The sequence below is a fragment of the Mercenaria mercenaria genome, chromosome 2 (genome assembly GCF_021730395.1).
Source record: "Mercenaria mercenaria strain notata chromosome 2, MADL_Memer_1, whole genome shotgun sequence".
In the NCBI taxonomy this organism is placed as follows: domain Eukaryota; kingdom Metazoa; phylum Mollusca; class Bivalvia; order Venerida; family Veneridae; genus Mercenaria; species Mercenaria mercenaria.
In genome coordinates this window covers 79,946,532-79,968,307 of record NC_069362.1, presented here as the reverse complement: position 1 = coordinate 79,968,307, position 21,776 = coordinate 79,946,532, and the positions used below count along the sequence as shown (strand labels likewise).

The window sequence follows — 21,776 nt, the reverse complement described above, 5'->3', positions numbered from 1 at the left end:
ATGTAGACTATTTACACAAACAAAAAAGTGATATCTCTCTGATGCATGATTAGTCTGATTTAAATCTCAACATTATATAGACAGAAAAAGCATTCACCTAATGTTATAACATTGCAATTTTATAAATAAAAACATGTACAGGAAATATGTCTTCTTTCTTTTATAACAGTAGTTCCAAATTAACGTAGTGTTAAATACTAGCATATTTTATAGTTTCGTTGTTGGTAAGACTGAATAAATTATATCTGGTGGGTACTCAAGTCCAGATACGGAATAGCGTACCCGATATGGAATATATCTAGTACGTGTTGTCTTTTGGCCAATAAAAGCAATGTAAATGCTTAGTTAAACCTTCAGAGTCCCGTGTATGAGTGCTTTACGCCTGGAACACTAAAGAACCGGTGTCTTCTGTATCTTGCACTATACACCCATCAAATCTTCTGGAGGAGTTGCCCATATGGGTTACTGGTGGAGTCTATAAATAAGAACACACATGCACATTTTGGGTTGTTATTATTATGCGTGTCATTTATGACAGTATGACGATATTAATTCTAGAACACCTCTTGTTCATTGACAACTAAGCTCATTTTCACAAAAGAGTAAAATGTCGGAGTTCGTCCCGACAGAAAAGTATACTAGAGAGAAAGTCTTAAATTGATTTTTCTGGTTATTTAATAAAACTTTCTCTGAATATCGAACATTTTATAATTAAAAAGATAAAAAAACTTAGACTTTCACACTGAAAAACTACATGAAGCAGTTTATTAATTCCCGTTTATTTGAATCCGAATGTATCGTTATGAAAGAAGTTGTTTTTGTACAATTGATGGCAAGTAAATACTGAATTTGTGAGTTTTTTTTATTTTGCGGCTATATTTTGAAGGCTCATAGAATTAATCAGCCCAAACTTTGACAATACAATAAGTAATCAAGCACTAGCGGGACAGGAGACTTACTATTTTAGTATTAGACATTTACATAGTCAATATGCAGTTGAAACCATCTAGCATTAGCATACATGAAAACTCGGACAAAGGTTCATACAAGTTAGCAGTCTTGTATTAAAAGTATGATAAGCCCTCAAACAACTGTCATGCACTGCATGATACCGCCTTCCTTAGGTTGTATCAACACATAACGCTCCCGTTCGAATAACACTCTGGCAACTTTATCATTAAGAAGGATGTTTACGCAATCCGCATAAAACTTCTAGCTTGAATTAATAATGATAATACTAGTAATACTAATAATGATGATGATAATAATAATAATAATTACAGTAATGACAATAATCCGCCCATAGTCAAACTTGAATCCCAGCTGTGTACGGTATGTAAGTCATGTTGGCCCTTCCCCGCCAAAACAAACGTTTGGTGCTGAAGTCAAGAAAATGTTTTGAAACATATTAGTTTGTCAAGAACTACAGTGTTCAATATGTATGCAAAACCTATGTTTTTTACACAATGAAATTTCTTAATCGTTCTTTACCACATTCATAAAGATTAGATCAATTACTTCCAGAAGTTTTATGAACGTATGCTGCAGTTTTGGGTAAAAATTTCCCAATAATAGAATGTGTTCAAACTTTGTATATGAACAAAGTGTCATGTTTGAAACAGAATTATGAAAAAATCGAAGGTCACCATGCTTATTCAGCAGATATCTGCCCTTGAATATGCAAATTTGAAGAAAATCCGGTCACAAAGTTTATGGACAGATAACTCCTAAACAAGCACGGTACCTATGCTTGATTTTGCATTTTTTCTGTTTCTAACATATACAAAGTTTGAACAAATTTTATTATTGGGACATTTTTGCTCCTTCCCTCATACAAGAAACTACAGCAAGTGCCTTTAAGTAAACTTAATAAATGGAAATAATTCAAGAAGTAGTATGTGCGTGTATACTGCACTTCTACTCAATGTCCTTCGTCATTGCGAAACGTTTGAGCAAATTTCCTTCAACAGTTTTGGAGCTCTGCTCCAGACAAAGTTTAAAATGTAGAGAGATGTTTCATAAGATAAGCGTGGTAAAGGTATATTTCTTGTACACTGCTGCAATTCCCCATAATGTTCTCTGTCTTTGTACGCAGTTTCAATAAAAAATTGAAAAAGTAAGATGTTTTTTAACCTTTAGCCTGCTGGCGGCAAGTGAGTCTGCCTTTGCGAACATTGCAGACCAAGATCAGCCTGCACATCCGTGCAGTCTGATCATGGTCTGCACTGTTCGCTATTCAGTCTATAAATTTTCAGTGAACACCCATTCGAATAGTAAATGGTATTGCCCAAACTGAATGATGGAACAGCCCATTATAGAAATTTAGCAGGGTAAGGGTTAAGAAGCGAAATAATTCAAAAAGAAATCTAAGTAGAATTACTACTCTTTATTTTAATGTCCTTTGCATTTATAAAAGTATCTCATTAATATTTTTAGAGTTATGTTTTAAACAAGAGTATAATGATAGATTAAATGAATGGAGGTAACTCAAAAAGTAAGCAAAAAGAGTTATGATTCTTGTATACTGCAACTTCCCTTAAATATTCCCCCTTTTTGCATGCGTTTTGAATAAAATCCGTTTATCACTTTAAGATTTTTGCCCGGACAAGTATATTTAACAAAAGATGACAGTTCAAAAAGTAAGCAAAAGTTATGGTTCGTGTAAAAAAATATTCTATCAATGTGTGAAATTTTAACAAAATTTCTTCAGTAGTTTTTAGTTACGCTCCGGATAAATATTATGAGTTAATCATAAACAGAATATAGTTTCAAAGAAATAAAGTGTAACTTGAGAATTTGGATATATCAGTGACGTTTCTCTTTATCATAATATGATTAAAAAACATTTTCTGTGAGCACAGCTCCAAGAAAATCAGTTCATAATGTCATATTTTCTTGCTTATTCTACTTTTACCATCCCTTGAAAAACATGTTTTCTCTTATAGATCTTGTTTTATTTATCAATTATAGACGTTATATGGATGGTTATGAATAAGTTAAAACAGAAAACATTCCGACGGATGTTTGAACTATAAAGGAACGCTTCGTGTTTAACGTTTTCCTTTTTGTTTAAAGTATGATTTATATCGTGGACTGTTTATTGAGCAATCTGGGAAGCAGCACTTGTTATTGACAGGAAAACGGAAACGTTTATACAAAGGAACATCACAAAAGTAAACCAATCTCAAGGAGTTCATGACGTTGGCGCACACTATACACCTGTAAAATTCTCTGGAAAAGTTGTTCGTATTTAAACCAGTACAGACCAGTAGATCAATTATTGTCTAAAATAGCAAACGACCATTAGATGAATTGTTAAACTAATATGTCTTCAACTTATAAGAATTACTTTGAACAGGAGTCTGCGATAGCTTTATTTGTTTATCTATTTGAAAGATAAAACTGCTGTCAAAGTTTGTCTTAATGCATCGGTGACATATGGTTAGGAGTTAAGAAATGCGGTAGTCGGACATCTTATCAAACTGGTAAGCGGTCAGACACCGTAGTGGAAGCTAACGATAACAATGTAAAGGTAGTAATTAAAGGAAAAAAGGAAAAGGCAGTATCTAAAGGTAATAAGAAAATGACGCGTCAGAGGGAATTTTTTGACGGAAATGCCACTTTTTCTGAAGATGATTTGTATGGAATATTGCACGCAAATGTGGATTACGTAGGCGATTTTAATTTCCTTTTACCTGATGATGGCGATTTCCTTCTTGACGACATGTCACGAACAATGAAAACTATTTTGTGTGTTTTATACAGCCTTCTCAGCGTTGGTGCTTTTGCAGGAAATGCATGCATATTAATCGTGATTATTGCAAAACGCTCACTGAGAACGGTAACGAACACTTTCATACTGTCGTTAGCTGTAAGTGACATTCTAATCGCCGGATGGAATATGCCACTGCAGCTGTTATTTCATCTGAACAACGAGTGGACGTTTGGCGAGACGATGTGTAAGCTGACAAGCTTCATACAGGGTGTTGGTATTATTACTAGTATACTGGCGTTGTCCGCAATAGCAATTGAAAGGTAAAACCAAAAATTTTCGTTTACTAACTCAAAAGTTTATTTAGAATATAAAATTATATATCCCAGGATTTGCATTTTATTTGTAAAATGGAATCCTTTTCTAACTGTTACCGCAATGTCCGCATTCAATGACCAAGGAGAAGTCAAATTTGCTTCCGCAAAATTAACTCAGTGTTCTTATATCACTTTTATCTAAATTTGAGTAAAGAGAAAATATAATCATGACAGTGTGTGAATACTAAAATTTAAGATATAAATAATCATAAAACGCACGAGGTGATGAATTTGTCATTCACCGGTTTGTCCAACAAATTCAACCATATCTACAAGTCTTTGACTTATTATCAACACAGCATTTTATTAATATAATGATTTCTAATTCTTTATTTGGTTTTTTTTTATTTGATTTATAAATAAAAATCAGACTGAAATTTCTTATTTTTTCATTTGTGTTTGTGCGATATAAAACCAACTGATGACAGCAAACGGGAATATCATACACTTGAATATGACACACAGTGTATCAGTTATAGCTAAGTTCCAATTCTTCATAAAATTTGAAAAATCTAGACAGACCGGACAAAAGTACCAAAATTTGCACAGAGGTAGTTTGGACCAACACAAGACTTTTGGCTGTAAGGGCCAAGGTCACAGCTCTTTGGAATTCTATTTTTAGAACATTCAAAATGGCCGCCATTGAAACAGATAGCTATTTTAGTAAAAGTTAGTTTTTATCTTATTCTTGATACATATTTATGTGTAAACTGATTCATACCCACACTTAGAGCTAAAGTGATACATTTGCAGGAAGTGATGCCAATTTTCACGTCTGTCTGTCTGTAAGTCCGTCTGTCTGTACGTCAAAAATGCCGTTTATGAACAGTATACATGTGGTTATAACTATAAGATGAGCCCCGTAATGTGCAGCTTGACTTTAATTATTTACTGGTGCAGCTGAAAAAAAAGTGTTTCACCAACTTTTGGGTGAAGCATGTTATTATTTGTTCCGTCCGTCTGTCCGTCCGTCCGTCGCAAAATTCATATATCTCAGAACAGCTGTTTTGGCTAAATCTGAGGGTTTTTTTTTTAAAGATTTTTGAAATTATCATTTTCTATGAATTGTTAAATGCCTATTGCTTTTTGTAATATTCAAGTGACTGTTCCTGAAATACCCTGGTGAAGCATGTTATTATTTGTTCCGTCCGTCTGTCTGTCCGTCCGTCGCAAAATTCATATATCTCAGAACAGCTGTTTTGGCTAAATCTGAGGGTTTTTTTTTAAAGATTTTTGAAATTATCATTTTCTATGAATTGTTAAATGCCTATTGCTTTTTGTAATATTCAAGTGGCTGTTCCTGAAATACCCTGTTAAAAATGAAAAAAAAATGTGTAGAAACGATTTGTTTTAACTGCTTAAAGGGCGATTATGGCTTTGTTTATTTAAAATAAATGTGACTGCCGCATGTTCTGTTATGAAAATAAAATATATTAATAACTTGTGAAATCTTATTTTTGATACTTTATTAATGGCATATTTTTCAAAGGTATTTAAAGTATGATTCACAAAGTATAAAGTATTACTGAGTCCGTTCTTTTTTATTACCTCCCTTTTATGTAAAAGAATAAATACATGTGCAGTACTGAAAGAAGTGCTTTTCCAACTATGTAATTATGCATATTCTCTTTGTTTTTGAGAGTTGCTGTATCGGATTTTAATATTATGGAATTTTAACACAGTGAAGTTCATCGAAACAGGCGTGACAAAATATCCTACTGAAAAGTAGATCTACTTTAGGCATGTTGAACAAGTGTTAAAGATGGTTTAGGGAAACATTTTCTTAATCTCTATTCAAAATCATGTTTGATACATGTACCTATTTCTTAATGTCTTGTATAGAGCGCACCATTTGCTACATGTACCTTTATTACCTATAACAAATGTGTTATCTTATGGCACAGTTTTTAATGCATTCTAGGGGTTATTTCAAGGTTAGAGAGTTCGGTGTTAGGTCATTTCATAGCATTATTAACTGCAAATTGCTTTATTAATCAATGTAATGATGATTATTGTATAACAGCTTATGTATTTTACTTGTTGAGAAAGAATGCTATGCTTATAAATGAATTATGTATAGATCAATCATTAATTTAAGTAGGCCTATATCTGAAGTAAATTAGCTAATTGCCCGAACAATGCCATTTTAAGCCAGTGTGATGAAAACATGCTAAATTAACATTGTAGATAAAGGGAAAATAGTTTCTTCCATTTCTTTTATTGCTGATGCAGATAGTGTATGCTGCTTTCAATCTATTAAGACATGTTGTCGTTGTTTAAGAAGGAATTGAGGTCATTTAACTAAGTGGGACATTTCTAAGTATTTAAAAGGCAATACATGTATGCTGCAATCAAGGCTTTGATTGTTTCATTATGCTTTACAATTTTGTTGCATAGTATTTCCATTTATTCACAAGGAATATGTCATAAAGGTGCATATACTTCTGATGATATCATCTATAATCATTTGGGAGATTTTAGTTATAAATGTCAGCATTCTATATCTATCTATATCTCCTTTTGGCTTTTAATCACCATACAGAAGAGAATGTCTATATAAAAGAAGAGGCTTTTTAAAATAAAAAATAAATCATTGTGATTACAAAATTCATGTGCATACATCTATCCCATCTCTTTTCTATATGAATATCTATAGCTTTTTAGTTTATACTAATTTATCTTTAAGCTCAATTGTGATGAAAGCTAGAAGCTTATCTGAACCACACTCGAATCCTTTCCCTGGAAAATCGAGTACTGGTGTCATTTGAGAAGGCTTGGTTATGATCCATGTCGGTATCAAACTCTGGGTTGAGCAGCCGACACCTTAAACTCTGGACAACCGCTTCCCTTACCTATAGTTTCTTAACGAGTGACTTATCCCAACAAAAATGTTCTAGTACCAGAAGGCTCTGGCATGATATGTGACCGGGATAAACATGAAAAGTATCAAACCAGAAGACGTCGGTTTGATGATTTGAACAGGAAAAATGTCCTGTTCAAAGCTTTCAGTTGCAAGTAAGGTTAAACTTGCTTGAGGTAACTATTTGTTCATGCAAAAGATGAAGTAAGGGGTGCATATAAATCATGTAAACACCTCTAAATGATAAATTATAACAATAATCCAGTAAATAAAGACATCATTAAAGAAACGTTTTAACTTTCCATTACAATAAAGCTTTTCAAGATACATGCATATAGATATGATCAAATATTGATACTTAGCTATATCAAAATAAAACTGAATATAGAGATTTTATGTAAATATATGTAATATGTGTTCTATTATGGAAATTACAAAGCTTATCACAAAGCTTATTTAGTCGCAGTATGACCTAGAGTTGCGTTAATGCGATGCTAAAACTACCAAAAACAAAAGAGCAAAGCTAATATTATTAGATACATATATATGATGCAAAAGAATCATAAGTGAAAATGAACCATGTCTCCCAGTAAAGCTTTATTTCAATAGAAGGATGAATGGAATTGGCATCTGCATGTCATTTGAGGCCCTAGCGGACATGAAATGCTGCCTTTATATCATTTAGTTTACAGTGTTCAACAGTAATATAAAACTTATGTTGTGTTCCACATGTGGTCTCATTATGACTACAAATACAAAGTGGACACGATTTTGCGACAGACAGACAGACAGAAAGACAGACGGACGAACGAAACAAAATGGAACAAATCTTCTACAAAAATTTAGTCGTTACACATATTTATCACTTCTAGATCAATCGAGATCAAGCAGCGCATCACAGGGCTTATGATGCATACACGTAAAAGCATATAGTTTTAAAAAAGATGACATTTTTAACGTACGTACGGACGAATATAAAGACATACCGTTATGTAGCATGACCTAACTTTATGATTATATATCACTTGACCCTAACAGTAAATGTGAATTAGTTTACAGATAAATATGTATCAAGAATAAGATAAAAACTAACTTTTACTAAAATAGCTATTTGTTTAAATGGCGGCCATTTTGAATGTCCTAAAAATAGAATTCCAATAAGCTGTGACCTTGGCCCTTACAGCCAAAAGTCTTATATTGTCCCAAGCTATCACTTTACAAAACTTGGTACTTTTGTCCAACATGTCTAGATCTTTCGAAATTGGCACTCTACTATTAGAAGTTGATACCATTTGCACAGGCTACTGTTGTCTGGCTAATAGATAATTTTATTTCATTTTTTTTTCAGGATATTTTTCTTATTTACTACTTTTTTGCTTTTGTCTCAGTAACATTCCTCTTAACTTATTTATTAGTCTGTATTCAGACCCTATGTTTTGTTCAAATGAGATAACTCCTGAGGCTATTCAAATTTTGTATAATTATGTCCCTTGTCTTCTCAAAAAGAAAATCAGAGCCAAGACTGATGAAGTCAGAATTTTTTACAGAATTATTTTTTCTAAAATAAAAGGTTATCTAGTCGGTAGCCAGACTACTTATTTATGTTTTGAGAAGGAAATGGGCATAATTATACAAAATTTGAATAGCTTCAGGGTTATCTCTTACGAAGAAAATACAGACGAGTGCATCATTAAAAGTGATTATTGCAGCACACAAGCACACCGTGAGATCTTACAACAGGCGCACACTTTATTTTATTTTGTTTAAAACATAATCATGTTTCTATTAAATTTTATATACGTGAGGTCTTATTGAGATAAATGTTTTGTACGGCATACTCTGCAACAGAAATATTTATTCTATCTGCTACTTGGATGCAATATTATTTTTCCTACCGCATAGATCTGTATCATATTACATTATCATAGCAAAATAAATATCAATTGATGTCATTAACGAATTTACTAATAAAGTTTGATAATGTGGCAGTTGAGTCCAAAAAGTCCAGGGGTGTTCAAAGATAATCCGTCATAGATCTATTTTAAAGCAAATATTGGATTTACCTGTATTGGAAAATAAACAGTGTCAACTGGATTTAGGTCAACTGCCACATTAAGCCTGTCTCACACAGAACACACGGCTTATACGGTTGGCCACCCGTGTAAACCGTACATACAACCGAACCAATCGTGGCCTTATCCGAGTTACACTCGGGCCATTCGAGTGTATTCGTGAAAGCCGTGTATGATTTTTAAAACTTTTAAAAAACTGGCACGGGTGCCATGTCCGTGTATGATCGTATTAGCGATCGTACAAGACCGTGAGAGACAGTGTGAGACCGTACGAGACCGTATATACAACCGCACATGAAGTCCACTCCACGAGTGAGCTCAACCGTGTCAATATCGTATATAAATCGTATTGAATCGTGTGAAACCGTTCCCAAGTCCTACATCCAACACCCGGATTAACACTCGAATGTCACACGATCACCGTACGATTCACACGAGTGTACACACGGTTTTATACGATCGCCATACGACCAATACGGTTTCATACGATCGCCATACGACCAATACGGTTCAAGTACGAATTATACATGGTCAAGTACGACCAGACACGGTCTCTACGTCTGTACAAAGCTCGTGTATGATCATACAGCACTCGAACACAACAGAAAACACAACTACCTGCTGCCACCTTGAAACAACAGAGTACTTGCTACATAATGCCTCCAAAGAAGAAGAAGGTCCCCAAAAGAATCCCCATGGAAGATTCTCCCAGCGAGAATACAAAAAGGGCCACCAAGGCCCTCCGACCACTTCAACCTGTTGACCCTGTCGACCCTGATGAGCTGCAGGACCCGCTGGCACCACCTGACGAGATACCCAGAGATTCAGACTCGGATTCCAGCTCGATGGGCCCTCCAGGAACTGCTGCACCCTCGGTATGAATGTTGAGATTGTGTTGTCTGCTACCCGGAAACTGTACATCAACTCTCTGAATGTAGCACCAGTGGCCATGTGTCTGAGTGTGATTGCAAGCTTCAATCCAGGGTCCAATGGCTCTCTGAAAATAAATAAAAGTAAAAAATTATTAATCATCGACATGTGTTTTACAATTCTCACATTTAGATTTATTATTGGATATGTTGCTATTCCCTGAAAAATAGATATTATTGTTTACCTCCAATTGGTTGTTTTCTCGGTTATTTGTGGCCCGACACGTCTCACAAACTCCTGAAACAAGTCAGCATCAACACGCAGGAAGTTCTTGTAACACCTGGGGTCCTCTCTGTTTAGTTCATGTAACAGAGTATCATATTGACCAAACATGACCCTTCTTTTGAGCCATTCTCTTGTCCAAACTTGCCTCCTTCTTCTTCTTCTTCTGTTGGCTTGTTCTTGTCTCCCCTCACGCCTTCTGGCCAAAATAATCTCAATGTCTATCAGTCTTATCATGATTTCTAATTCCCTTATTCTGTCATCTGCCATTTTGATAACTTCTCTGTTGAAAGTTCGAAAATTTATGAAGCCAAGCCATCAAAACGAGCCAATTTATATCAAAACATACACGAATGTGTGATAATTCGAGCATAACTCGAACAAAAGTCGGTGGGACCGTATGTAAACCCTGTAAATGTCCAGTTAATCGAGTAAAAGTCGTGTTTAATCGTACTAGGCCGTAACAGACCGTACTATACCGTACTTAGAACCGTACAACAATCGTATGAAAATCGTTTTCCAAATCGTGTTCCAACCGTGACAAACCTTACTTGACCGAGTATATCCGTGCTTTGTTCGTACATACTCGTGCTACATTCGAGTCTAAATCGTACCAACTCATCCCCAGGCACGGTTGGAGCTCAATACTCGTACCAGTCAACCCGTGTATAACCGAGTATACCGTATTGGAACCGTGTGCCCAACCGTGTTCTGTGTGAGACAGGCTTTATCAAAGTTAATTTAGTACACGGAAGCTTAATCGCTATAGTTTATGTAAACACTCAATGTGACATGCCTATTTCAATATTTGATTAGATGATATTGTGTCACCTGTATATGCTTTCATTCAAATGTTTATTTTTATATCACATGTACCGTAAATACATTTTCCCTGCAAAAACGAGCAAATTTTTCAGGTTTTCTTAGTATACACTATCCGCCATTGCGACGCTAAGGGTAATAATAATCTGTCACTTGATGTAGGTGGGGGTTGACTGTTGAGTTACCGCAAAACAGTTATCCGAAATATTTCTGATCGCACCTACAACCAGTAATAAATTCTTTTTGTTGCATGCCGTATTCTTCAAACATTAGAATAAATAAAAAAGGCGAATGCGTTCTATTGATCTCTAATTTCAACAGTAGCTTATGAGTTTACGCATTCATTTAAAATTTACAGCACTTTATTCATGTAACACCTAGCGGTGTATGCACCGGCGAAACGCTGAAAAATCTTGTCCGGTTTGCAAGAAAACTTGTGTTCTATGTGTAGACATTATCACGGCAGCAAAGAGTTAGTCTCTTATTAACTAAAACTGAGGGTCTAATTCTTGAGCCGATTTAACAATATGACTAGAATTGTTACAAATGTCAAAGCTAAATCCAGCTTTTCTTTTTATATTTTATATGACACAAGCAAGGCAAAACAATTTGAACCAGAGTGGTAAATTGCAGACCTGAGAAAACTATTTATTTTAATTAGTATTTTATAACTATTTATATCAGGCTGAAATTGAAACCAAATAGTGATCTGCCAGTATTGCATAAAACTGACTTTAAAATGACGGCGATAGTAAATGTCTGACAAATTAAATGATTTTTGACTGAAGAAGATATTAAAAACTTTCCTGTCTATTCTATGTCACAGCCTACACATATTTTTCATAAACAGCATTTTGTAAGAACATTTAGTGTAGGAATAAAACCAGTAATGCGGTCATTCACACATGATCTTAATCAATCAAAATTGGCCAGTATTTGTTTTTGTTTGATTTCTTGAAGCTGCATAAATGTGCCGAACATTGCAGATGATAAACGGAGAGACAAGGCAGCATGCGAAAAGACTTGTTTGCAGTATCATTTTTCTTCGTATACATTTTGCTAACGTATTTTGCTGTCAAAGATTTCTTTGAAGTTCCTAGAAATGGTTGCTATAATTGCTGTACTTAGGTTTTGATGTGTTAGTCATCATTCTGTCGAATGAAATTGTAATTTACTGTAATTTTATCAGTGTTTCTTCCTCATTAAACTGATTTATTTCTTTAAGAATCAGGAAAGCAAAGCAATTATCTTTCAGAAGTATGAAACCACCATGTAGGACTTATGTACGTGTTAAAACTAATTGAAAATCGCGAAAAAGGTAGTTTAGTACAAAGAATAGGGGCGATAAAGTGACTTATGCTACAGATAATATATATACTAGCATTGGTAAAGTGCCTTGATTAAAAAGAAAAAACAAAACAACAACAACAAAAAAAAAACATCAACAACAACAAAAAAAAAAAACGTATGTGAACACTCTGCATACGAGTATACAGACATTTTCACATATTTTCGAGAAGGTTTAATATTATCAATAGATTGTCTTTCAACGTATGCATGTCGTTAAAGCTACAGTCACACATACGGATATGTCCGTGCGTTGAGGTACGGTGCGGATGGGAATGATCTGTGGGGGAGTGGACACGGATAAGTACGGAGCAGTAAGTCTTAGTACGGGAAAATTGGTGAGGAACGGGGAACAAAAAGATATGGTGTCGGCCCGGTACAATTTCTCCTTCTTGCTGTAAAGTAAAACAAGCACATTTGACATGGATTGTGAATTTCACAACAAAATGCGATTGACAGCTCTGTATTTCTAAGAGTAATACTATCCAGTCAATATATCACAGAAAACACACCATCAACGATGAACTTTTTTGCTACACATCAAGTATCTGTCATGTTTAATTCCCACTGACATCTGTCATGGCCACCAGTCTGGTGTAGTTTTTTAATCCTTCCGCACAGAAATGTAATCTGAAAACACACATAAAACAACTGTTAAAGACATCAGAAATGACAAAAAATGTACACAGTATCAATAAATACATTTGGATATACATGTCAAAGTGGGATAGCGTTAATTGGAACTTCAAATTCAAGAACTACTTTCTAGGATACAACGACCGGAAGTATCATACGGGGTGACAACCTAATAGGACGCGAAAGTACGGATAGATACGGCGTACTACGTTGAACTACTGCGTATGTTCTCTGTGACTATTTGATAAACGACATTGTGTCTGAAATCATTAGTCCTCCACCTCTGATAATTCATGTGGGGAAGTTGGCAGTTACTTGCGGAGAACAGGTTTGTACTGGTACAGAATCCAGGAACACTGGTTAGGTTAACTGCCCGCCGTTACATGACTAAAATACTGTTGAAAAAACGGCGTTAAAACCAAAACGAAACGAAACGAAACGTTTTACTGCGCCTGACAACTTGCCCAGCGCGTGGACGGATCTGCGGTGAACTACGCTTAAGTACGGACAGCCTCGGATAACTACGTTAAGCTACGGATCAATAAGAATTACTACGTTCGTATTAAGGTTTAGTAGCGGGTCGGTAAGTTTCATATAAATTGGGCCACATGTAGCCAGCGTTTTCATTACGATTATCTTTGACATCATGTCAAACTACGGCAAGGTACGTTTCAGCACGGATAACTACGTTTAGTACGTTTAACTACGGGTGAATAAGTTTGGGCCAAGTTAAACTAAGTCACGCTCAAATGGCTACGGATCGCTCAAACTTTTGTGCAATTTGGAGTACGTGTTGAATACGTTTTGACCAAGTGTCAATACGGATCTATACGGATTACTACTTTGAGGTACGGCTCAGGTACGGATCGATACGGATAACTGCGTTTCAATCCGTGGCTAAACGTAGCTATCCGCGCCGTATGTGTGACTGGGGAATAAGAGAAAAATAATTAATAACTCGTGGTTTTAATCTATTTATTAGTCACTTAACGGTAGCTAGTTGGTAGAAATATTTTCAAAGTTCACGAACCTGTATTTGTTTACGTGAAGATTAAACTGTGTATTTCTTTGTTGGTAACGAACTAACCGATAAGATGTTTATCTGTTTATAATAAATAAATAAGTATAAAAAAGATAAACATAGGTAAAATGAAAACAAGTCGCTGGACTTGGGAAAATACCTTCGTTATAGAACATGTATAAATACAAGTCAAAAAGTCATTAGCCTCGAATGAATATGTCCTTAAAAGTTTTATTTTAATAATAATAATAATAAAAAAAAAAAAATTTGCAGACTAGTTTTCAGTTTTCAGTCTTATTTATCTAAAATTATATTCAATTTTAACAGAAATAAGACTATAAGTAGGTATATGTATATAATAAACGGATAATTAAAAAACTGTCTTGATTTATATAATCCATTCGGCTCTCGTAGATTTTGCAAGGCCGCATTACACTCGTTTCCTCCGTACGTCCTGTCGCCAAATAAAGACAGAACAGTATTTTACTGTTTTCATTGTCAAAACTGGAAATAAAATGCAACAGAAAGAAAGAACGGTAGTTATGCACACATCGATAATGTATGGTTAACACCTGTTTTTTAATGTTATAATATCTGCAGAACCCCGAGGGACTGGTTTGTGCTCGAGCCCGGGAATGTGAGCGTATCAACGTATCCCAAGGGATTCTAAGGAAGTAATAGATCTAACATGAAACGAAACGAACATGCAGTAACAGTATTTTAGCATTAAATGTGTATTCTAGCATAAAACTGATGTTCTTGTCACTTCTCGGGGGTGTTTTAACAGAGAGATTCTCGCGTTCACGTGCTGTTAAAACACCTTTCTTTATATGCGCGTTCCAAAACGGATAATTCAAAAGGAAATGACGTAAATGTTAAAAAAATCAACGCAGACATTCCCGCGCATTTCGTGGAAATTTAATGACATTGACAGGCAACGTATTCATTTATTAGTTTTTTTACGGGTTTTATGCTAGAGTCTAACATAACTCGATTTGATTTCCAGTTAAACAAGGAAGGAAATCAAGCTCTGTATATTCTGCGATAAACACCGGTTGACGCGCGGACCGGTAAGAGAGCATTATGACGTCAATTATAACGTCAGATTGCAGCATTACTCCTCGGGTAAATGAAGTCCAGCATAATATATATATTAAAATATGTTAATGCGCATGTCAGAATGAAAACAATCAAGGCTAGAATAGCGTTAGCGCACGTTCTTTTCGTGTTATACCATTTTCAGAATCCCTCGGGATATGTTGGTACCATCGCCTAGACCAGCTTCTAGACTATAATATATTTTTTACATTTTTATGATTTAATGTAGTGAACTGAGCCAATCTATATCCTATGTCCTATGATAACCTGTTAGAAAATCTCTAGAATAGACTGGCTTTTGTCTCTATGGAATGGAATTAGACATAAAATCTCAAAAAAAAAAAAAAAATCATAGAAATATCTTAATTATCAGTCTATTGGCTAGTCTCACCCTCGCCCTACCGGACTCGGGCACCAACCAATCCCTCTGGAGTCTGCAGATGTTATAACACGAAAAAACATGCGTTATCCCTACAAAAACGAATAAAATGAATAAATTGTCCCTCAACGTCATTACCTTTTCGTGATATGCAAAGGACTGTCTGTGTTGTCTTATTGTTGACGTCATTTCCTTTTGAATTATCCGTTTGTGACCGTAATACGTTAACGCTTTGCCACGGAACGCGCACATATAAGAAAGATGTTTTAACAGCACGTAAGCGCGCGAATCTCTTTGTCAACGCACGTTTACTGTCCTGTTAAATAGCAGTTTTATGCAAGAATGGCATCCTAAAAGTGTAGTCTTGTCGTTGTGTCGAGTAGCATAAAATAACACAACGACAAATCAGAACTATCCGTTCTTCCGTCCCTTCCAAAAACGGTATTTGATAATTCGTTGTCTGTCGTTGTGCGTGATGTAGATCCCTAAACGACGAAAGAACCCACATAATGCCCTAACTCTACGGACAAAAGAGCAAGTTTTTTTCCCACCATCACAACGACAGAATATTTGTTACGCCCATCACAACGACAAGACGGCATTTTCATTAATCATTTTTCGGTGTGTACATACATAGTGTCATTCTTTCGTTCTGACGCGCTCTATTTCTCGTACTGTAGTTTTTGGAGGGGCGACAGAACAAGATATAAAAAAAAAATCATTCAATAAATTTGCAGAGATGAAAGAACTAGCTGAGACAGAAATATAATAGGGTTATTATTATAATAGCAGCTTGATCTGGGTTGCTGTATTGGACTCGAGTGGATTTTGACAGGTCGGATGTATGTCGGATAACACAAGGCGCGCAAGCGACGAGAGCCGAATACAAAATCCCAGAGTTATAATGACCTTTGTTATCGAAAAAAGTCTTCAAATTAATCTATTTACAGAACTGTGTCAGGCCATGCATTTGACATGAAAGTAGTACGGCAACATACAATACAAATGGTACAATACGGATTTTTTCTACTTGTTCGTATTTATTTGTGAAATACAAGCCATATTTTGACATAAATTGTTAAAAAGAACTGAAATTATTGTATGTTTGATGATGTACGTTGTACAAGTCAAAATAAATTCTATGTTCTGTTCTGTTTGACAGAAGACAGACGGAATTTATATAGGTATATGATAAATTTATTTATTATATACCTATATAAATTCTGTCAAAAAAATTCAGATTGTATTTCACAAGTAATACAGGCAGTACAAACGTATTGTACTGTTGCGGCTCTCTGTAGTATGCAGTGAGTGACAGACGTTAATAATGCAGTCAGCGACTATATAAAACCCATTTCATTTATATCAACAAACCATTTAAATTTCTCGATTCAAATAAAATATCAAGGTGATGTATGTATACAAAGAAATACAAGAGTAGCTAAGTATTGTGAGCTTTGTTTACGGCTCTCGTGTATTCACACTCGGCGCGTGCGCGCCTCGTCAGATCCGATCTGGCAAAATCCACACTACTGCGTCCCAGATCGAGCTATCATAATAACCCCATTTTACCCAACCATACCTTATATCAAGACAAATTCCATTTACCCAAGTAATAAATCCAGATTTATTTTGAGGATATAAATTTAATCAGTATGATGTGGAATGGACAGGTAATACGTATACATTAAGAACAATTATTTTATTGATTTAGTAAGTGTCTTGAAATATTAATACCCGGCGATTTTTCTTATGACAGTGATAAGTGTTCTGGTCTTAGTCGAGGTTTTCTTAATTTCCCATAAAGGTTCACATATCTAAAAGGCTTACGGCTGCAAGGCCACATTCTTTACTTTAGATGTGTAATATCTAAAAAAAATATATCTAACTTAGTTTTAAAGTACACAAAACATATTTCTTGTGCCAGTATTGCATTTTGTTTGAATTCTGCCTAAATTTCCAGATCAATTCATTGTTTCATCTCCCCTCTGTGGTGGCTGATTTCATCCATATTGTCTGGCCTGTTGGCGCATTTGAAGAGCGCCAGCACGCCAACAAGCCAGAACGACAATTGAGCGTGCTTTTACGACAACTTAAGATATTCATCATATTGGCAAGTGTGAACGGGCCAATTCTGTAGAACGACATGGCGCATATCAGCCATCACATACTTGTTATCTCAGTGTCACATCACATTGTTCTGTTTGACCTCGGCATTATTTCTCTTGTCTCAACACCACAGCATTGCACCAAATTGACTTTAATACATACTGGAGCGGCATGAATAAACAGTTTACATTACTGGAGTATTTGTATGTCTGTATTCAATCTGAGAATACATTTTTCTAACATATATATATATATATAGTGTTGCAATAAAAATTATGAATAGGCCCATGGCTGATAAACTGGTGTAAGAACCATTATTTCTGAGTTTTAGAACTTTTTTCATTAAGGAAGGATATGAATTAAAAATAAGAAAGCTGTTTCTATATTCATATTCATGACAGTTGCATCATTTGGAGTCAGTATCTAAGAAATGAACGATTTGTTTCGGAGTTCATTCGAAATAAACAGCAATATAGTATAATCAGCAAAACTATAAATTGCGCTGGTTAATTTTCCGATAATACTCGTTCATTTCGAATGACGCCCTGACGAAGTTAAACATATTTCTTATATTAACGCAATATTTCCATTCCATTTGTTAACAACTTTTTAATATAACATATTTGATAGTGTCTAATTTAGAACATTCCCCCTGATATTCAGTCAAGCGGACAGAATAACTGCGAACGTTCTCCCTGACTACACACGGGCGTTGTCATAACAGTTGCACGTTTTCACAAAGTAGTGTTATTGTAGTCCTGTGGTTCAAGCAAAATGATTGTCATAGTAATTTTCAATGGAACGAAAGGGAAAAATGTGAATTTCTGGGAATAAATTTCATAACTTTTCTAATTTTTTTCAGGTATCACGTGATCTGTAACCCGATTAAAGCTCGATACATACGTAGCACAAAGTCAGCTGTCTTTTTGACCGTTACAATCTGGACGACTGCTATCCTTGTCATGCTTCCACATCTTTGGATTCAGCGTTTACAACAACGGTTGTCATGGCAACACGAAAAATACCCACCAATTCGAATCGCGTATCTCTGTGTTGAATACTTTCCGAAGTTTTCATACAATGTGTGCTATTCATTTGGATTTTTCTTCATATTCTATGTTTTGCCAGTAAGCGTTATGACGTTTGCATATGGTAAAATGGCTAACGTTCTTTGGGTACGGACTCAAATCGGAGAACCTTTGACACAAACGCAACTTGGCGACAAAAGAGAATTGCAGAAGAGAAATATTATTCGGATGCTTATTGTTATTGTGCTGTGTTACATTATATGTTGGCTCCCTTTCTTTGCCGTCCATATAGTGATTCTTTTCTGTGAGTTCACAAACACCGTTCGCATAATACAAGCATTTGCGTTGCTGTTCGGATATTCAAATGCATTTGTTAATGCGTTAATATACTTTTTCCTAAATGCTAAATTCAACCAGCTTATAAAAGAAAAGCTTGGACAATTATGCAATAGAAGTTCCAAGGATAGGCAATTTACAAGGAAGCCCACACCGCTGCTATCACGTAGTACAAGTGTATAGGAAGTTAACATTATATAATAGCATGCCAAATTCAACCATCTTGCGTTAATATACTTTTTCCTGAATGCTAAATTCAACCAGCTTATAAAAGAAAAGCTTGGATAATTGTGCAATAGAAGGTCCAAGGATAGGCAATTTACAAGGAAGCACGTACCACTGCTATCACGTAGTACAAGTGTATAGGAAGTTAACGTTATTTCATTGCATGTCAGTCGATTCAAGGACAAAGTAATATAACCCATGTACAGAATTGTCTGTTTAAGAAAATCTGTTTTACTCAGATTTGCAAGCGTCCGATATGAGAGCTTTATCCTTGACATTAAGAATTATTTTGTTTGTATTTAGAGGTGTGTACCAATGCAGTTCATGATACAATTTGTTACATACTACTTTTCCCGGAGAGATAAAGATTGCATATATATGGATAATTTTTAATATCATGCTGTAAGAAAAGGCATTTTTTCAAGGTTTTGGATCGATTTTCATTTACAGACATACAATAAGTAAATAATCAGACGTATAACTGTTTCTATGCAGATTTTTGTATGATTTTGATGACTGAAGGTTTTATCATTTTAATAGAAAAAACATGCACCACGGACACCCGATTGTAGAAAGCTGTAATGAAATACATATATACTAATTGTGTATTATAGTCACCAGGTTTATCACATTTCAGTCGATATATTATCATAGCTTTTCAGTACTTTGTTGATTTTGCTTCCCGTTTACCTATGAAACACGTATTTAAACAAAACATACATAGCATTCCTGGTAAGGATAATAAAACATTTATTGTTGTTACATTCTATCCAAAGATAAACATTGAACACAACCGACCTCTTGGTATTATAAATATGTTACAATGAATTAATGAACGGCGAAATTGTTTACCAAAAGACGATATCGTAAACGCTAATGTGGTTGTTGTTACAAAATGTAGGAAAAACTATCTGTGATTATATATCATTTACAGCATAAATATACACTGTTGTCTCCATATCACAATGCTTATTTAACCATCTGATTTGACTTAACATGCATTTCCACTACCGTCCATGAACAGGTTCATTCAAACAGAGCCTGCAACATTTTCGTTTTTGTCGTGTTGAGCGACCTGTGGAGTTTCCACTTTTTAGCTCACCAGAGCCAAAGGCTCAGGGTGAACTGTTAGGATCACTCACCGTCCGTCGTCCGTTGTCCGTCGTCCGTAAACTTTTACTTCAAACGATATCTCCTCATAAACCGCTAGGCAAATTTCATCCAAACTTCACAGGAATGTTCCTTGGGTGAAGTTCTACAAAAATTGTTCAAAGAATTGAATTCCATGCAGAACTCTGGTTGCCATGGCAACCGAAAGGAAAAACTTTAAAAATCTTCTTCTCAAAAACCAGAAGCCCTAGAGCTTAGATATTTGGTGTGAAGCATTGCCTAGTGGACCTCTACCAAGTTTGTTCAAATTATGTCCCCGGGGTCAAAATTGACCCCGCCCCAGGGATAACTTGATTTTACTTAGAAAAATCTTAAAAAATCTTCTTCTCGAAAACCAGAAGCCCTAGACCTTAGATATTTGACATGTAGCATTGTCTAATGAACCTCTACTAAAGTTGTTCAAGTCATGACCCCGGGGTCAAAATTTACCCCGCCCCAGGGGTTACTTGATTTTACATAGGAAAATCTTCAAAAAAATTCTAAAAATAAAGCAGAAGGCCTAGGTCTTAGATATTTCACGTGTAGCATTGCCTAGTGGACCTCTACAAAATTTGTTCAAATCAGTCTCCCGGGGTCAAAATTGACCCCGCCCCAGGGGTCACTTGATTTTACATAGGAAAACCTTAAAAAGCAGAAGCCCTAGAGCTTAGATATTTGACATGTAGCATTGCCTAGTGGACCTCTACTAAAGTTGTTCAAATCATGACCCCCGGGGTCAAAATTGACCCCGCCGTAGGGGTCACTTGATTTTACATATGAAAATCTTCAAAATTTTTCTTAAAATAAACCAGAAGGCCTAGAGCTTAGATATTTCACATGTAGCATTGCCTAGTGGACCTCTACAACATTTGTTCAAATCATGACCCCAGGGTCAAAATTGACCCCGCCTCAGGGGTCACTTGATTTTACATAGGAAAATCTTCAAAAAATTTCTAAAAATAAACCAGAAGGCCTAGATCTTAGATATTTGACATGTAGCATTGCCTAGTAGACCTCTACAAAATTTCTTCAAATCATGACCCCCGGGGTCAAATTGGCCCCGCCCCATGGGGTTACTTGATTGTACATAGAAAAATCTTCAATATTTTCTAAAAATAAACCAGAAGGCCTAGAGCTTATGTATTCGTCATGTAGCATTGCCTAGTGGACCTCTACAAAATTTGTTCAAATCTTGACCCCCCAGGGTCAAATTGACCCAGCCCCAGGGGTTACTTTATTGTACATAGGGAAATCTCCATAAATTTGCTTAAAATAAACCAGAAGGCCTAGATCTTAGATATTCGATATGTAACATTGCCTAGTAGACTTCTACAAACTTTGTTCAAATCATGACCCTCGGGGTAAAATTGGCCCCCAGGGGTTACTTGATTGTACATCGGAAAATTTTCAATTTTTTTTCTAAAAATCATCAGTTTGACATTTGAAACATATT

The 21,776-nt window shown here is 35.4% G+C and overlaps 1 protein-coding gene across 1 annotated transcript; it reads left to right on the top strand.

Moving 5' to 3' along the window:
- Positions 1-3,447: 3,447 nt before the first annotated feature.
- LOC123564399 (QRFP-like peptide receptor) lies at positions 3,448-20,225 on the top strand. The gene is made up of 2 exons (XM_045357947.2): positions 3,448-4,035; positions 18,448-20,225. The coding sequence occupies exons 1-2, from the start codon at positions 3,584-3,586 to the stop codon at positions 19,130-19,132; spliced, it is 1,137 nt and encodes a 378-aa protein (XP_045213882.2). The 5' UTR covers positions 3,448-3,583; the 3' UTR covers positions 19,133-20,225.
- The last annotated feature ends 1,551 nt before the right edge of the window (positions 20,226-21,776 follow it).

Coding starts and splice junctions, on each gene's coding strand:
- LOC123564399 (XM_045357947.2), top strand. CDS start 3,584: ATGACGCGTCAGAGGGAATTTTTTGACGGAAATGCCACTTTTTCTGAA. Junction 4,036..18,447: donor TCCGCAATAGCAATTGAAAG/GTAAAACCAAAA, acceptor AATTTTTTTCAG/GTATCACGTGATCTGTAACC.